General features: G+C 35.6%; 2 protein-coding genes across 7 annotated transcripts in view; both read right to left on the bottom strand.

The window, feature by feature from the left end:
• Positions 1–17,257, bottom strand: part of LOC128011966 (AP-1 complex subunit sigma-2-like) — a 28,944-nt gene extending 11,687 nt beyond the window's left edge. For 2 of the 6 annotated variants that reach the window (XM_052594797.1, XM_052594801.1), the window contains exons 1-5: positions 17,107–17,257; positions 15,928–16,106; positions 10,916–11,024; positions 10,679–10,816; positions 6,713–6,743 (exon numbers count right to left, since the gene is read on the bottom strand). In XM_052594797.1, coding sequence (XP_052450757.1) covers positions 6,713–6,743; positions 10,679–10,816; positions 10,916–11,024; positions 15,928–16,106 — 457 coding nt within the window. In that variant the 5' untranslated portion in view covers positions 17,107–17,257. Of the gene's footprint in view, positions 1–2,642; positions 2,726–5,062; positions 5,984–6,712; positions 6,744–10,678; positions 10,817–10,915; positions 11,025–15,927; positions 16,107–17,106 lie in introns of those variants that run through there. The other 4 variants (XM_052594800.1, XM_052594803.1, XM_052594799.1 and 1 more) reach the window with 3 other exon arrangements.
• Positions 17,258–18,416: 1,159 nt separating this feature from the next.
• Positions 18,417–18,935, bottom strand: LOC128011968 (histone H2B.1, sperm). Its single transcript, XM_052594804.1, has 2 exons — positions 18,768–18,935; positions 18,417–18,639 (listed from the first exon to the last, which is right to left on the bottom strand). The coding sequence occupies exons 1-2, from the start codon at positions 18,879–18,881 to the stop codon at positions 18,469–18,471; spliced, it is 285 nt and encodes a 94-aa protein (XP_052450764.1). The 5' UTR covers positions 18,882–18,935; the 3' UTR covers positions 18,417–18,468.
• Between the last annotated feature and the right edge of the window lie 190 nt (positions 18,936–19,125).

The following is a 19,125-nucleotide window of genomic DNA, read 5'->3' as shown; positions in this document are numbered from 1 at the left end:
AGCGGCTCCCGCAGGTTTCTCATCAAAGCGCCTCGTCTGTCCTCTAGAATTAAGCTCTGAGCTCTGAGTCCGAGTGGAATTTCTTCTGCTCTTTCAGGAATGTTCCGGAGTGACTTTCCCGGCTCGAGCTCTCATTAGATTAAACGAGGGATTGTGTGCTTTCATTTAAAACCATCTCAGAGGTAGACGTTTCAGGCGGCAGGGCGTCTGTTTGAAGTCTAAGACCTACAGTAAGCTTGAAATCAGTTCATTATTATTTTTTTTCATTTTTTTTTTTTTTTTATTAAACTACATAGAGAAAGTAAAGAATGGTAATCGGATTATTACAACTAAATCATGTGAAACCAGTCTGGGGGAAGACCACAAAAAAAAAATTAATAATTATTAATATTTTTGAAGTCTTTTTATTAACTAATGAGACCAATCCATTTTGGAAAGTAATTCCAGAAGATTTCTGAAAGAACATAAGAAATACTGTATTACAAAAAAAGAAAAAGAAAAGAAAACATAAAAATAACTAATAAAACACTATTATATAAAAAAAAAAAAAATCTAAGCTTATAATTAAATTATACAATTATTATATTTGTATATTTAGCTGTAAATTTAAAACAAGTAAATTATTTAAAAAATATTTATATTAATGTTTTATTATAATTATATAATATAATATATATTATATTATAAAAAGTTTTTTATTCAGTTTATTTTTAATTTATTTTTAATGAATAATCATTTATAATATATATATATATATATATATATATATATATATATATATATATATATATATATATATATATATATATTAAAAAAATGTGTGTGTTATATTTATATAGCTATTTATATTTATTTGTATTATAAGATTTGTGTTTGCATTCTATATATATATATAATTTGCTGTTAAAAGGTTACATAAGATGTACTCAACTGTAAATATAAATGTGAATATAATGCGTTCAATAAAATCTAATCAAAAATTTAACATCAGTAAAAGGGCAGACAGCGAGGAAGAGAGAGATAGAGAGGAGTGAGAGAGATCACATCATAAACTGCAAACCCCTCGCAGCATAATGTCATTTATTCTGATGCAGCACCAAAGCCCCAAAATGAAAAGAAAGGCACTCATGTCTCTTCCCTTTAGCTCACACACACACACAATAATCCCATCCCTCCCGCTCCTGCGCTGACAGAGCAACACACAGCTCACTGCAGGCATGAAATGCAGTTAAAACATCACTAGTCATCCAGTGCCGTTAGTTCCCATCAAGCATCATGTCAGAGGTCGACACAAACACATCAAGCGCGTCTGATTGTGGAGATGGGGTGCGTGTCTTTAATGCAACACATCTGCATTACATGCATGTTTTCACAGAACGAGTTCAGTCATCTGCTCGATGTGTCATTGTGATGCAAACCAATAACTGAAGGCGTGACACTAATTTCTGTTACTGGCCCTTTAAGACTGATGCTGCACCCAGTCTGCACAGCACGCCAGATTAGGACTCACTTTCAGATCTTTTATTATGAAGCAAAATATGCATCGTTTTAAATATATGGATTAGTACTGAATGGATTACATCTATTGTACTAATCACTGCAGTACACTCTGTGTATTATATAATACAATATGCAGTGACGAAATACATTGCATGCTCACTATTTAAATCTTAACTAATGTAATCAATTATAATAATAATAATAATAATAATAATAATAATAATTTGTGTTTTTTTTTTTTCTACACTGGATTTTTTTTTATTATTATTTATTTGGCAGTGTTTTGTTAACTATCCATTTGGAAAAGCAATTTTGAAACATTCCAGCAACAACAAAATCGTTTTTTTTTTTATATATATAAATAATTTGATAAAATTACAACAAATATTAAACATTGTATTATATATTAATGGTATTATTTATATTATAACAAATATATTTAAGTAATATACTGAATATTTATAATTAAATGCAAATCAATTATTTCAATTTTATAAATTTATTCAATATGTGAAATTATGGTTAACAATTATTTTTTTAAGTAAAAACTGCAGTTTTTTAAATACATGGATTAGTTCAGAATGGATAACTAACTAGTTATTGCAAACTGTGAATTATTTAATAAATAATGAATAATACATAGTTTTTCATAAATAATTATAAGAAATTAAAAATAAAATGTAATGCTTCACAGAAAAGTGATGTAAATTTAGCAAATAATTACAAAGAAACAAACACACTGCATTAAATAAAATTTTGATGTAGAAAGTCTAAAACATTATTTTCTTGCAAAATGTACTCTAGTAATATTTGTTTTATCTATACCTTCAAAAAATAATGCACAGTTGCTCACTTTGGAAAAACAATTGTGTATTAAGACATTGTTTTAATTTTAGGTGCCACTTCCAGCACACTTCCAGTCTTAATACGAACCCAAAAGTATATACTGTACTTCCACAAACTTATAGTCTGTGAACTGGGATGCAGCCTAAATCTTGTGACCAGGTCAAAGGTCAAGAGTTAAGCAGTTCAAAAGCGCCCCCCCCCCCCCCCCCCACATCACCACGTCTCCTCCAATCAGAGCGAGCGAGAGCTTCGTCATGCCCAATCAGAATTCGGCTCAAGCAAATCACACCAATTACCAATAGGCTGACAGGGTGGGCGGGACTCCGCTCCCTTATAAGATCTCCTCATTGGCCAAACCGCCCCAGTCTTCAGTCTGGCTCTACGGACAGAAACACCAGCCAAACAAACAGCCCCGTTACACAAAATGACCCCAAATCTGTCTCACGGGAGGCCAGGATTTCTTGGAATCGGATTAAATTCAGCTGAATGAGAATGTGGTTACAGACACTGAAAAAAGTCTAAAAAGTGCACTACATCGCAGACTGAAGGAAAACGTGTGCTTTAGAAAAACACTGCAGTTGCATAAACTCTATTTCAACTCCGTAATCTCTTTTTTTTTGTGGTCAAAACAGCATTAAACCATATTATCCCAATCCCAACATAATGTGTCCCAATCCCAACCTGTTGCAGTTTATGTGAGGCACCACCTTACAATTTAGTAAATCAAATTAGATGAATCTATATTTAATTTGATTTACTAAAATAAATAAAAATATGAAATAATGTAAAACGCAATAATAATTAATAAATGTAAAGTAACAATGCTTTGTTCTCTCTCTATGTGTGTGTTTGTGTGTGTGTGTGTGTGTGTGTGTGTGTGTGTGTGTGTGTGTTTAATGGTCTTAGTTTTACTTGAGTTTGTTTTCCCACAAAAATAAATGTACATCACGTGTCTTTTGGAGTTGGGTAATATTTTTGATGCAACAGTTCATAGATATAAATTCACACATAACATTTGTGCATTTTAGAGGGGAAAAATGCATTGCTTGTGTGTAAATTTGTTGGCGAATTCATTAAACACATATAAAGAGTACAAAAATATTAGTTATATTACAATAAGTAAGTGATTTTACTAGTGTAATGTGTATAAATAACTGATCATTTTAATTTACTTACTAAATGCATGAACAATACAGTCATATAAACTGCTGAAATGGAGCAGAAGCTCATTAAAACTAGAGCCCGACCGATATATCGGCCGGCCGATATTATCAGCCGATATGAGCTTATTGCATTTAAATCGGCATCGGCGTTTATAATGGCCGATGGAACATGAGAAACGGAGTCTCATGCTTTACTCATGTTATGAGTGTTGCATAGTTTACCCACCAGAGGGAGCTCTGCAGCTCCAGAGTTGACAACAGCGCCAGAAATTCACTAGCGAAGAAAGCGATAAGCCAAGCCAGCCACGGAGATTTTTTTTCTGTTTTGACGGTGAGTCTGTCGTTCTTCATGTGAAATGATTTAGTTCATACACTGTATATACAATGATGTGGTAGTTCTAGCTAACGGTCCTATCATTATCACTTATAAATATTCTGTAACATCACTTACAGCCACTAATGCACTGCTATATTAGATTAGCCACGAAGCTAATACCATGTTTATCAGTGGAAGAGTGCGAACGTTAATAAGATGTCAAACTATAACGTTATCGTTTAACTTATTCTAAATATGTCTGCAGTGTTTCCCACATAATGACCGGGTAACTGTGGCAGGGGGGCAATGACTAGAAGTTATGTACAGCGTGCCTCGAAAAAACAACAGCTGTTATGTTATTGAATGAATTCATTAAAAATAGGTCATTGCACTTACATCAAATCACGATATGGACGAATATCTGTAAGTATTAAGCCGGAATAGTCTTTTTAAATATGAATCCTGCATGTTCTGCGCGTCTCTGTTAATGAATGGCGCAGAAGCGCCTCTTCATTCATTAAACACACGTAAGCGCGCATTAAGCTCGCGGTGAATTCAGCGTCCGCTGTCTCACTAAATAATCACGTGAACACATGAACAACATCCCCAGAACTGCTCTGACAGTCACTTCATGAGCATTTGACCGTTTGATTTAAGTAAAAGCAGCATCACATCACATACACAGAACTGTAAATGTACGCCAACCCGTCAAAATAAAAGTCCAGTTAAAGGCTGTTGTTCAGCAGAATGTACAAAAGCCTATCATAGACCCGATTACTAAAATATTCGATATTTACAGCCTTATGTTATTCTAACGCTAATATAGCTTCCTTTTTAGCAGGCCCCTTAAATGCTTGCTATTAACTTGATTGAAGGTGGTTCTTCTCAAAATTGACAGCGGTGTGTTCATGACACTAACGTTAACCATTCAACTTCGAGTAGGTGGGTCAGAAATGATTAACTAGAGGGGACATGTAAATAAATGTGAGCTGAACAAGCGCTTTTTTTTATTTATTTTTATTTTTTACAGATAATTTCAAAGCAGCTTTAAAGACATAACAGGAAAATGTTGTAATATTGTTAAATAGAAGTAGGTAATAGGTCATACCTATTGGTTGACAAATAAAAAAAAAATATATTTCTCATTTTTGCCTATGTAGGAGATCCCTGTTTATTATAATTCTAATTCTAATGATGACACGAGTAATGATACATGGTGATATTATTAATACACATGCTTATTCTTTTTCTGTCTCTTTCTGGCCTACAGATACCTGAAAAAGGTGAATGCTGTAGCAGCAAAGTGTGGGACTACTTCTGCAAATACTTTAACTTTAGTATTATAATTTATTTACAGAACACACACAGACTGTTAAAACCAGCTTCAACTGGAAGAAAGTAAAAGTGTTTTTTTGACCATTAAAAAATATATACTTTTGATGTGCAATTGTTTAGTCATTGAGACTATAATCTAAGGCTTTTTTTTTTTACATAATCTCTTCTGGAAAATGGTTTATACAGCCCACATACATAGAACAGGCAGATATTTTGCTATTGAATGTTGTGTAAGTGCAGTATATAGGAAATGGGTCTAATATCCAGTTTATTTTCAAAATCAAAATATCGGCTTATAAATCGGCTCTTTTCGAGTTAATATCGGCATCGGCATCGGCCCCCAAAAATCCATATCGGTCGGGCTCTAATTAAAACCCAAAGCAGATTCATTAAAACATCAAACACAAACCTGACCTCAAATCAGCGGATAAAGGACAAACCCCAGTCGGGACTACGGCAGCCCCTGAGGCTCAAGCTGATAATGGTTTTAGATGTTATTTATGCACATTTGTTTATGTCTTACATAAATTCCCATGATGCCAGAATGAAGATGCATAAGTAGTTCAATCATTTCGCAGTGCTCGGTGGGAAAACGGCACATTTAGGTCATGTCTTGCTGCTAAAGCGCGGACAGCACGTCTTTGTTCTCTCGTTCTCCTTTGTCTGCCTGTAATTTGGCCCTCGGGACAAAGTCTGTCAGGATCGCAGTCAGAGATGATAAACCGCAGCTCGGTTCTGCTTTCAAAGCTCCACAAACTTGGGTTTAATGATGGAGAATGAATGCTTCTATTTCCTCTAGTCTGTAACTAATGCCTAAATCAACCTGGATTACAAAAACAGCCAATCACATCATCCATCCATCCAAAAACCCTTCTGCTGCATGGGAGAATTTATGATAATACACAGGAATTAAACGGCTTAATTTGCATTAGTAACTAAATGGGTAAATCTCACAAAATGTGTCAAGAGCATTCAATCTTGAAATAAAAAAAAAGTGTTTTACAAAAAGAAATTGCAAAAACTAAATCTTATTTAAAAAATAAAATAGCAGCTTAAATTTTACTCAAACAAAATAGAAGTTTCCTTTCTTTTCTCCTTTTAATTTTGGGTTGAAATGTGGAAAATATTCATTTAAAAACATTAATATATGATTAAAAAAAAGTGCTATTTTTGGAAGAAAATTACAGAGGAAATTTTTTTTTATTAACTATTTTGGGTCATTTAGATTTAAGAATGTGACAATTAATTTCCATATTATCTTTATGTAAAATCTTATATCTTGGTTTGCTCTTTTGATTGAAATAATGTTCCAAATTTCGTGAGATTCAGTTTTATTCTATAGTTTTCTAAAGTATACTCTAGTTACTGCGAACTCTTAACTCTTTATATTTGAGTCATGTCATCAACTTCCTGTCCAGATCAGATTCATATAGTTTCGGTTTGATCATCACTCCAGAAGTTGATGACATGTAGATTAAAATCAAGGGGATCAGATTAATGTCTAAAGCTACAGGGAAACTGACAGCTACAGTCAATAATCCAGAAATCATACCTGGAAGCAGACAGATCTGAAAATCTAGATTCTGTAAATCAAAACAATCCAGTTGGACAAAAGGAGGAAGGATACAGAAAGCAAGAGAGAGAAGACAGACATCAGATTCAGTGAAAATGACACCTGAATTAAAGCTGAAGTGCATCATTTCTCATTTCTATTTTTTTGTATGTTCTATGCAGTTGCTAAAGCAGCCCGGCTAGTTACTTGGCTGTTATTATGAGGTTGCTCGGACAGTTTTCTTGCTATCATGTTCTATGCTTGTTGCTTTTAGCTTATTGCTACAGTATGTTGTTGGTATAATGCTCTGAAAGGTTGCTAGGGTGTTGCTGGGTGGTTTCTTTGTGATTACCAAGGCGATCCAAGTGAATTTTCAGTATGTAGTTTCTAAATGCAATGGACGACTTGAGTGTTTTTTAGTATGCGGTTATATTATGTGGTTTTAAAGGTGTTTTGAGTGTCTTTTTTAGGAGTGTGTTACTAAGTGGTTGCTACAGTGTTCTGGATGGTTGTCAGGGTGTTGTTATGTTTGTTCAAATGCCACTGTGAGAGTGCTTTGAATGGTTGCCAGGGCATTGCTAGGCAACTGTTGAAGTTCTCAGAGCAGTAAATGTGGTGCTTCTGAGCAGTTGTCAAGGTGTTTAAGTAATTTTGAGTGTGTTGCTACAGTAAGTGTTTGCTATAATGTTCTGGACGGTTACTAAGGTGTTGCTATGTGATTACGGTTGGCTGTGTGCGTTTCTACAGTAAGTGTTTGTTGTAATGTTCTGAATGGTTACTAAGGTGTTGCTATGTGATTACGGTTGGCTGTGTTCGTGGCTACAGTAAGTGTTTGCTATAATGTTCTGGACGGTTACTAAGGTGTTGCTATGTGATTACGGTTGGCTGTGTGCGTTGCTACAGTAAGTGTCTGCTATAATGTTCTGGACGGTTACTAAGGTGTTGCTATGTGATTACGGTTGGCTGTGTGCGTTTCTACAGTAAGTGTTTGTTGTAATGTTCTGAATGGTTACTAAGGTGTTGCTATGTGATTACGGTTGGCTGTGTTCGTGGCTACAGTAAGTGTTTGCTATAATGTTCTGGACGGTTACTAAGGTGTTGCTATGTGATTACGGTTGGCTGTGTTCGTTGCTACAGTAAGTGTTTGCTATAATGTTCTGGACGGTTACTAAGGTGTTGCTATGTGATTACGGTTGGCTGTGTGCGTTGCTACAGTAAGTGTCTGCTATAATGTTCTGGACGGTTACTAAGGTGTTGCTATGTGATTACGGTTGGCTGTGTTCGTTGCTACAGTAAGTGTTTGCTATAATGTTCTGGATGGTCACTAAGGTGTTGCTATGTGATTACGGTTGGCTGTGTTCGTTGCTACAGTAAGTGTTTGCTATAATGTTCAGGACGGTTACTAAGGTGTTGCTATGTGATTACGGTTGGCTGTGTGCGTTGCTACAGTAAGTATTTGCTATAATGTTCTGGACGGTTACTAAGGTGTTGCTATGTGATTACGGTTGGCTGTGTGCGTTGCTACAGTAAGTATTTGCTATAATGTTCTGGACGGTTACTAAGGTGTTGCTATGTGATTACGTTTGGTTGTGTGCGTTGCTACAGTAAGTGTTTGCTATAATGTTCTGGACGGTTACTAAGGTGTTGCTATGTGATTACGGTTGGCTGTGTGCGTTGCTACAGTAAGTGTCTGCTATAATGTTCTGGACGGTTACTAAGGTGTTGCTATGTGATTACGGTTGGCTGTGTGCGTTTCTACAGTAAGTGTTTGTTGTAATGTTCTGAATGGTTACTAAGGTGTTGCTATGTGATTACGGTTGGCTGTGTTCGTGGCTACAGTAAGTGTTTGCTATAATGTTCTGGACGGTTACTAAGGTGTTGCTATGTGATTACGGTTGGCTGTGTGCGTTGCTACAGTAAGTGTTTGCTATAATGTTCTGGACGGTTACTAAGGTGTTGCTATGTGATTACGGTTGGCTGTGTGCGTTGCTACAGTAAGTGTCTGCTATAATGTTCTGGACGGTTACTAAGGTGTTGCTATGTGATTACGGTTGGCTGTGTTCGTTGTTACAGTAAGTGTTTGCTATAATGTTCTGGATGGTCACTAAGGTGTTGCTATGTGATTACGGTTGGCTGTGTTCGTTGCTACAGTAAGTGTTTGCTATAATGTTCTGGACGGTTACTAAGGTGTTGCTATGTGATTACGGTTGGCTGTGTGCGTTGCTACAGTAAGTGTTTGCTATAATGTTCTGGACGGTTACTAAGGTGTTGCTATGTGATTACGGTTGGCTGTGTGCGTTGCTACAGTAAGTGTTTGCTATAATGTTCTGGACGGTTACTAAGGTGTTGCTATGTGATTACGGTTGGCTGTGTTCGTTGCTACAGTAAGTGTCTGCTATAATGTTCTGGACGGTTACTAAGGTGTTGCTATGTGATTACGGTTGGCTGTGTTCGTTGCTACAGTAAGTGTCTGCTATAATGTTCTGGACGGTTACTAAGGTGTTGCTATGTGATTACGGTTGGCTGTGTTCGTTGCTACAGTAAGTGTTTGCTATAATGTTCTGGATGGTCACTAAGGTGTTGCTATGTGATTACGGTTGGCTGTGTTCGTTGCTACAGTAAGTGTTTGCTATAATGTTCTGGACGGTTACTAAGGTGTTGCTATGTGATTACGGTTGGCTGTGTTCGTTGCTACAGTAAGTGTTTGCTATAATGTTCTGGACGGTTACTAAGGTGTTGCTATGTGATTACGGTTGGCTGTGTTCGTTGCTACAGTAAGTGTTTGCTATAATGTTCTGGACGGTTACTAAGGTGTTGCTATGTGATTACGGTTGGCTGTGTTCGTTGCTACAGTAAGTGTTTGCTATAATGTTCTGGATGGTCACTAAGGTGTTGCTATGTGATTACGGTTGGCTGTGTTCGTTGCTACAGTAAGTGTTTGCTATAATGTTCTGGATGGTCACTAAGGTGTTGCTATGTGATTACGGTTGGCTGTGTGCGTTGCTACAGTAAGTATTTGTTATAATGTTCTGGATGGTTACTAAGGTGTTGCTATGTGACTGCCAAAGTGTTTTCCTACAGTATTTAGTTGCTCATGATGCTCTGAATGGTTGCTAGGGTGTTGCTATGCGTTTCTGAGGCATCTGTTATTGTGCTCTTAGTTGTTGCTGTGTCAAGGAAATGCGGTTGTCACAGTGTTCTGAATGGTTCCCAGACTGGTTGCTAGGGCTTTTCTATGTGGCTGCTGCTAGTTTTTTTGTGTTGCTACAGTGTTCTGGATGGTTGCCAGGATGTAGCTCTGCAGTTCTAAGGTGACTGATATTAGAGTGCTCTGAGTGGCTCCTATGGTGTTGCTATGCGGCTGCTAGGGATCTGGGGGATGGCAAAAGTGTTACTTGGCAGACGTCTGGACTTCAGATTAGACTTATAGCAACTCTGCACATTAAAATGGAATGAGAGAAAATGCTGTAAACTCAAGACACACTTCAGCTTCAATCTGAAATCCCAGCGTCAGGACAGACATCCTGCAGATCTGCGAGTCTGTGAGACTTCACAGAGACCAAGATGAAAAGATTGTGTTTGAAAGCTCAGTTCCTCTTCACTGTAACGAACAAAGGAACGTTTTGTTTTGCAAGCGCCGGGCCGGCTGGGTAATACAAGAGCAGCATGTGTGTGTGTGTGTGTGTGTGTGTGCTGATAACCACTGAGTCATTGTGAACCTGCAGCTCCTGAGGGATTTCTACTATTCAATTCAAAGTGCGAGGCCAAAAGCACGATGATGTACGCTAACAGCCCTGTTGCTTTGCTGTGCTGGTAATAAACCTCAGAATTCAAGAGGGCAGGAGACTCATTAAACTTTATGTGTTATTATTCTAAAGAAGCTAGATGTAAACAAGCCAGCTGAGTAATTAAATCAACTATCTTGCTCAGCAAAGTGTTTTAGTCTCTGAAATGCTAAGGCCTCACCTCCTGCAGCAGATCCGCCTGCTCGATGGCTTTCAGGACGTTCTTCTTCGACGTCTCCTGAGCCTCGCCTCCCAGCAGGAACTCGTCCAGGATGAAATACGCCTTCTCGAAATTAAAGATGATATCCAACTCGCAGACCTGAGTTTGAGAAGATCAATCACGGTTATCTGCGATCGCTTTCATTTTTTTGGAGGCAACTTGTAACGCCAGTTTAGCAATTAAAGTCACGTGACTCACGCTGCCGAAGTATTTGTCGAGCAGCTCGACGTAGCGGTGGATGATCTCCAGTGTGATCAGTTCGTTATCTTGGTCCTCTATGGCACAGCAGAAATACAGACTGGCGTATCTACAACACAAACATGACATTTGTTTTAGTGCAATGTGGCTAATACAAACTGATTTGAATCAGTTACTTGTTGTTAATGTCTGTGCTTCTTACAATATACCTTAGTATAATGGTTAACAAGGTGTTTAGATCAAGACATTTAGATCAGACACTAGATTAAAACTGGCAAACTGTATACATTTACAAATTAAAATGTATGGTTTAACTGCATATACATGCAACAGAAACTCAAGATACAGATGTTTGGGATAATAGGTTTGTTTTTTTGTATAAAGGTATAACAAAAAATGCATTGTAGCCTACAGGTTATTTATGAGAGACCATTTCTATGTCAGACAGACCAGGAAAACAAAATGAAAAAGCTGTGCAGAATGTCAAAAAAAAACAACAAAACAAAACAAAAAAGACAGCTTTATTGATTATAATTTTTGACGGAGTGCAACATGTTTCTCTGCACCTCTTGAGGAAACTGCTCTCAGATCGACTTCTAAAGAAGCGTTATGTCACATCTAATGATCTAGAAACAAATTCAAGCAAGCTTTTGATTAAACCATGCAAATACTTCAGGACTACAATGGAGATTTTCAGGAGAAAAAGAGTGTTAAAACCCGATTTGATATTTGTGAATTAGTCTAAATTTTTCAAACTCTCCATTTAACAGCGTTATTATTCTTTCCACCAAACATCAAACCACACACACACACACTGGAGGATTCTGGGATATCATGTGGGAACCGATGATACAGATTGGACAAATGGACAACATTTCTCAAAAAGTCTTAATTTGTGGATTATCATTCAAGGAGTCTTCTAGTTCTGTCCGATCAGCCGTGTGTGTGGTTTAATCATAATAATGTCTAGTGTTTTTCCAGCCTGACACTTCATTAATCTTCATTCTCTCAGACGGCTCTCTGGCCGGAGGGAGCTGCTGAGCGAGCGTTTTTCACTGCGATAATGTGCTGCTGTGATCAGCAAATGGGATGGTCATTCATTTAGTCTTCTGGACAGTCATCTTTCACTGCGTTTGTGTGTGAGACACAGACAGAATGAGAATGAACTAGTTTGAAAATTTAGCAAAAACAACTTTTGTCTGAAAATCCGTGATATGAATACGCACGTCTGCAAATATGCATATTTTATGTCAAGTTTATTTGCTACTTATTATCAGGTGTGTTGCCTAGATGAAAATAGTGATGAAAAATGTGCAAAATAGAGTATGCACATTGAGTGAATGTAATAAATTCAAATGAAGTAAACAAGTAATAACATAAATATGCAATTGGAGTGAATGTTATAAAATAAAATAAAAGCCAATGGAATGGACAATTAAACAGAAATATGCAAATAAGGAGTACCAACATTTTTTTTTAAATAACAAAAAATTTAATAAAATAAAAATATGCAAATAAATTTTTTTATACAATTTAAAAAATGCAAATGACATGAACAAGTACTAAAATAAAGTATGCAAATGGTGTTAATGTAATAATATTAAAATTGAGTGAACAAATATTAAAATACAACAAATTAAATTTGATGAATGTAACAACGTAATGAATGTGAAAAAATCTGCAAAATGGGGTGACTAAAATTAAATAAAATACTGTACAAATATGCAAATAAAGTTAACACTTAATAAAAAAAAATATTCAAATGGAGTACACGTAATGCAATAAAATAAAAATTTAAATGCAAATAGAATGAATGTAATAAAATATAATTATGCAAATGGAGCAAACAAGAAATAAAATGTAAATAATTTGCAAATGGAGTCAACAATTAATAGTTAAGCAAGCGACTAATGTTATTCTTACAAAAATCTGAAAACACAAACGTCACACATTTAAAACTAGTGTACATTAAGTAAAACTTTGTTTCCACACAAGCTAAGACACAAACCTGTACACACTGAGTGTCAGAAATTGCATAAAACAGCCAGGATGGAACATGTTCTCTTGTAATGCTGTACAACATGCACTGACAGGCGTTTCATCCAAACACACAGCTGCTTAGCAATGCTAATGCTCTGTTTGGATGGCGCTGACAGAGACAGACTGTAAGGCTGTTAAGAGCGTGTGGCTGGGGTCAGAGGTCAGACGAGGCGAGCTGTGAGGGAATCAATCTGGAACAGAACCAAAGGCTGAAGAACCAGAGGAACTGCTATAGACACAAGGTCACGTTCATTATTACAGCCCACAGTCTGTTCATCCGTCTAGACTTTCTTTCTGCTGCAGTTTGAGTTTAGTGTGTTTTACTGGCTTTACAAAGAGCTCTGTACTGCTGAAGTGTGTCCAGCCTCAATCAGGTAGTTTAAAATGGGTCATTTACAAGAAAATAAAAATATGTAACTAGAGTGTACAAGTAGTAAAATACAATGAAATTAGACAATATTCAGATTGAGTGAATAACCACAATTTTTTTTTTTTGCAAATCCAGTTGAACAAATAAAAAAAGAGAAAAATAATAAATACAAATGGGGAACTGAATACAAAAAAGACAATAAAATGTGCAAATTGAGTAATAAAATGAAAAAAAATGCAAATTAGATGAATGCAATACAATAATTCAATGAAAATATAAATAGAGTAAACATAATAAAATAAAAATACAAATATGCAAATAGAGTGAACAAAGCAAGAAAAATGAAATAATGTGAAAATATTAAATCACATTAAAAAATGAAAATGAAATAGGAAAATATGTGCAGAATTTAAAAAAAACATGCAAAATGTAATAAAAAAAATATAATATAGTGAATAAGTAAAAAAAAAACCTAAAACAAAAAAAATGCATATAAATGAAAATAAGATAAATAGTTCAAATGAAAATGTAAATAGAGTAAATGAAAAATTTTTAAATACAATATGCAAATTGAGTGAACAAAGCAACAAAAATAAAAAATTAAAATGTTATAAATGCATAAGAAAAATATGCAAATGTTATAAAATTAGAGTAAACAATCAACAAAAACTAAAATGACAAAATATTAAATAAAATTTTATAATTTCCCTGTTTTTTTTTTTTTTAATTCAGAATGATTGATTAACAAATGCTGAATCATTCCAAAAACCTGTTTATCTGTATATTCAGGGACAATCATTACTGTAAAACTGATTCATAAAGCAAGCTTTTAATTTTAAGCTCTAAAAAAGCTAAACAGTTTTATTAAGAAGCAGCCTTTGGGTTTGTGTTGATCCGTAGTCTTTATAATTAAACAGTGCAAATGGTGAACATGCTGATGCACAATGATGTACGGTGAGTGCTGGTGTGAGCCTGTAGTGTTCAGAAGAATCACCACTCGACTCCGCACCAAACACAGAAGAGAACAAAGTGAACACGAGGACTGATGCCCTTCAGCACACTCCAACACAACATACTTTACATTCACTCATCATACTCAATACAAATCATAACAGCATAATAACAATCAGCTCATGCTGCTCCTTTCAGACGCAGCAGAAAACACAATAACAACATTATACACTGCTAAATCAATTAAGCCAATGTTCAGATTTGTATTCTGCCCGTTCTCAGAAGCTGATACACCAAGGTATTAAAGTTTAGAGTGTGTGTGTGTGTGTGTGTGTGTGTGTGTGTGAGTGCGCAAGACCATAGCAACCACCAGAACACTAAATACTGAACGAAAACAAACATAACACTCCAAATGAAATAGTGCTGAACTCGATTACAAAAAAACAGCTAAATATATGGTGCTTTTTAAATATAAACACATTTTAATATCTTAATTTTATCTTGATCATTCATGTTAGTTCATTGTGCATTAGCAAATAATAACAAATACTTTAAAATTTGAAAATGTGACCCTGGACCACAAAAGCAGTCTCTGGGGTATAATGGTAGCAATAGCCAAAAATGCATTGTATAGGTCAAAATTATAGATTTTCTTATAAGCAAAAAATCATTACAGTATTAAGTAAAGATCATGTTTATATTAAAATTCTAAATTTTCTACTGTAAATATATGAAAATTTTTGATTATTAATATGCATTGCTAAGAACTTAATTTGGTCAAATGTAAAGACTATTGTCTCAATATTTAGATTTTCTTGCACCCTCAGATTCCTGATTTTCAAATAGTTGCATCTCAGACAAATATTGTTCTATTCTACTGTTACACATCCATTTTCTTTCTCAGCTGTTAACCTTCACTGAAGCCATAAGCAACAGTGTTTAGAAGGATACTTGCTGAGACATGCATTTTGACAATTTTGCGCGTATGTGTCATTTCAAGCACAAATAGACGCGGAAATGAACGTAATTCAAGAGTAAGACCAGGTTACTTCAGGTTACTTTAACTCTTTATCCGCCACTGATGAGTAATCTTGTAATTTAGAAGACAACGCTTCCCCGCAAATTATGAGTTTTTACGTCTTTTCACTGTTATACACTTGGGGGCGCTATTACACATCTTCTGAATGAGTACAAAACCTCCCGAAAAAAAACACACGTGAACAGGGCGTGAAAAACTTGTGTAAACAGATGCATATGATAAATAATGCGATCATCAGCAATAGACTGCATATAAATGAAAACTGCATATTGTTATTTGTCTGGAATATATCTGTGCAAGGCAGACGGTTGTCAATACACACCATCTTTAAAGTTAAAAGTCCGCCGACAAAAATGGCAAATTCTGCATATTGATTGAAACAATGCTTACATATGAATAAAAGCCTACATTAAAATCCATCATATAAATACATCTCTTTTTTTAGAAATTAGCCGACTGATCGCCACCAAACTTTTTTTAAGGTATCATATTGAAGTTAGAATTTCAAGTGTGGGATGGGTCGATGATGGGTCACTCAAAAACAGGTTAACATTGTGTGTTTTCATCAGTAAGACGTAAAACAACGCAAAACCTCAAAGCCGCTCTACTCACCTTTTATACACGATTTTCAGATCCCTCCACTCCAGGAAGCTGCACATCTTGGGTTTGCGTGCCAGAACGGTCTGCACCAGCTCCCGCGTGATCTTCTTCTTCTCCTTATCGCACAGAGGAACGTACCATTTCTGCAGACGGAGCTTGCCTTGTCTGCTGAACAACAGCATGAACTGCATCTGAGGACGACAGCAAGAGAGATGAGCCAAGAACAGGAGTGTAGATCTGACCCATTCACTACATACATAATGTCCCATGGTTAAATAAAAGCCCAGTAAATGTGAAATAAACAATCAAAGACACTCAGGATCAGTGGCACAGAGTCATTCAAATTATCATTGCATCAAATCATGATGATAAACTCAGAAAACATGTAAAAATGCACATTTAATTATTATTTTTCATGTTTTACTATTTTCACAATTTAATATTTATATAAATGGCATCCATGAAATAAAAAACACTAAAAAATTATTTACTTGAAATGAATGCTAACAGAAATAATATACATATATTTAAATAACTGAAATGCAATATTGTTGAAATAAAAAAGTAACATATACACATATATACATATACACATATATATACACACACATATATACACACACACACACACACACACACACAAAACAAAAAAACACAAACTCGATGCATCTGACACATTTAACATCTCTAATGCATTAAAAATATATAATAAGGCACATATACATACAAATGTATATAATTTTTCAAATTTTAATGTTTCTATAATAGCATAATATATATATATATATAATAATAATAATAATAATATTTATGTTATTTTTTAATTTTTTATTATCATAAATATCGTTGTTGCAATAATAATACACTGTTAAAATGCATGTCATGCGGATATTGTGATGATATTGATTATTAAATTGTTGAACTTGCACGCATGTTTTCAAGAGCCAGTTCATATGCACAGGGTTGGGCTTCGCTGATAGAAATATTAACATCATAAATTAATTCAAAGATCAAATGCACAAAACTTAAAAGCAGATTTTGCTTTTAACACATTTGATTGTAAAAGGCTAATTAACGCATTTGCTTAAACTAACACGCGCATGTGATCTCCAATGCACGCTGCTGTTTACACGTCCAGTCACGCGAGGCGTTTACAAGCTTGTTCGGAAAAGAAATGATAACGTACAGTACCTTTATGAAGAGGTTAGTTTGTAAATGAACGATGAATTCACATGAGTTCTGGATTCACAGTGATTCGCGTCTGTCTTAGTCCGAGTCTTGTGTACAATAAATGCTAAACAGCGTCAGCTGACGACTCGTCGCTCATTGGACGGAGGGTTCGCTCGGGGGGTTTTCATTGGTGGAAAGAAGACCGTTATCCCCGCCCACTCGGGAGCCAGGCAGTTGATTGGAGGATACTTGCGCCAGTCAGCGCTAGAGTCACACCCCCGTCAATGTTGCTGGAAGGCGATTGTCAAACGATTTAAAGCCAAGGTGGGCAGGGTTTTAAAAGGGAATACACATCAGAGGATCACGTACAATGTCAAAAATAAAAGCCTTTGTTCTTTCTGTATCTGTTTAAAACATTTGGTCTATCGTGGCCTAATTGCTTTTGTGATAAATAACCCCGTATTTGCATAATTATGCATTTCATTTTATTGTTAACAGCTGTGACTGTTAATGCACTCAGAGTACAGTGTAAACTTGTATTTTTGAACATCAGATTAAATAGCTCTGGGTAATTAAGTGACGTCAAATACAACAAAGAACAACATTTCATTTATAATACTTTCATAAATGATAGGCTGATTTTATATACAAATTTATTTTACGATTTAATTTTATTATTAGGCGTCGTGTTGTACTCATAGGTTGTACTACACTGAGCTCTTTCTGAAATGTCAATCCGGGGCAAGTGTCACGTGCGTGTCAGATGCTAGAAACGCTTACAATTTATTAATTACAATCTGTTGGACAAAATGTTTGAGCATTAACAAGAAGCTTCATTAAAATCCCTGTTGATTTATAATTTAAAACAACAAACTGGCTGTTTGTGTCAAGTCTACTGATGTTACAGCGCCGCCCCGTGACAAACATCCACATGGACCACAGATTAACCGTTTTCTGATAGAATTAACCGAAAATCTAGGTTTTGGAATAATGAAAACTCACGTATAACATTATCCTGGTATTAAAGTTTAGAAGTGTGCGTAAACAAATGTTGTATACTCGGAATAATTCTGATTTTTTTTTTTTTTTTTTTAGTGAATCTTAAAAAGAAAGATTGACTTTTGTTATAGTCCAAGTATTTTAAAAATAGGAGGTCTTCAATAAACTAGCAAAATGCTTTAAAAATCAAAATCCATAGGCTATCATTAGACTTATGTTTAAAGGTACAGTAGGCCAAGTTTTTAAAGTGACAGGCTTTAAGAGAACACCCAGCCTTTCTTGGCATTTAGTCTGGATAAATTTGTTCAGATGATAATAAGTGGCGTAAAGACTTTTTAAAAGCGGAAACATCTTTATTAAATCTAAAAAGTCTAAATGCGACACTTAAATATCAGCCATCAGGAGCTTTTTCGCGGCTGCGTGCAGCTCTCGCTGCGTGATGACGCGTCGCCGGTTGAACTTGGAGAGTCGCGCGGCCTCGGCGCTCATCTGCGCGTGCGCGTCGGACAGGCGGCGCATCAAAGAGACGGCGTCACTCACGTCCTCAGACACCTCCTTAAAAGAAAAGGGGGAAAAATGAATTTAAAACAAGCAAATAAATGAAACGCTTTTGAACTAGCTTCCCACAACAGATACAAAAAAAAAATACAAATTATAGTCGGGCATTGTTTGCATTAGCACACCTTCTCGATCTTGTAAATGTAAGCGGAATACGCCTCGGTACTCCGTTTGCGCGTCCAGCCGGTTCTCCTGGACGTGTTCAGAGACTTCAGGCTCCTGTCAGATGATGCTTTCATGATCGCTGCTGGTCACAGAGCCTGAGACAGAGCTGTTTATTGTGTCTCAGCTCATCTTAGCACAGGTGAAACATTTCAGCCTTAATTAGAGCTTATTAACCTAATTAAAGCATTCACACGAACCAAAGCTCCATACAGTGCGATGATAAATCATAGTTTTCATATCATAATCTTCAAATTAGACTTGTAATTATTTGTTCTCACACATTTATATATCAGTTCTTTTTCTTTTTTCTAACTTAGT

This window comes from Carassius gibelio, chromosome B23 (genome assembly GCF_023724105.1).
Source record: "Carassius gibelio isolate Cgi1373 ecotype wild population from Czech Republic chromosome B23, carGib1.2-hapl.c, whole genome shotgun sequence".
NCBI lineage: Eukaryota > Metazoa > Chordata > Actinopteri > Cypriniformes > Cyprinidae > Carassius > Carassius gibelio.
This window is presented reverse-complemented; position numbering and strand designations above follow the sequence as displayed.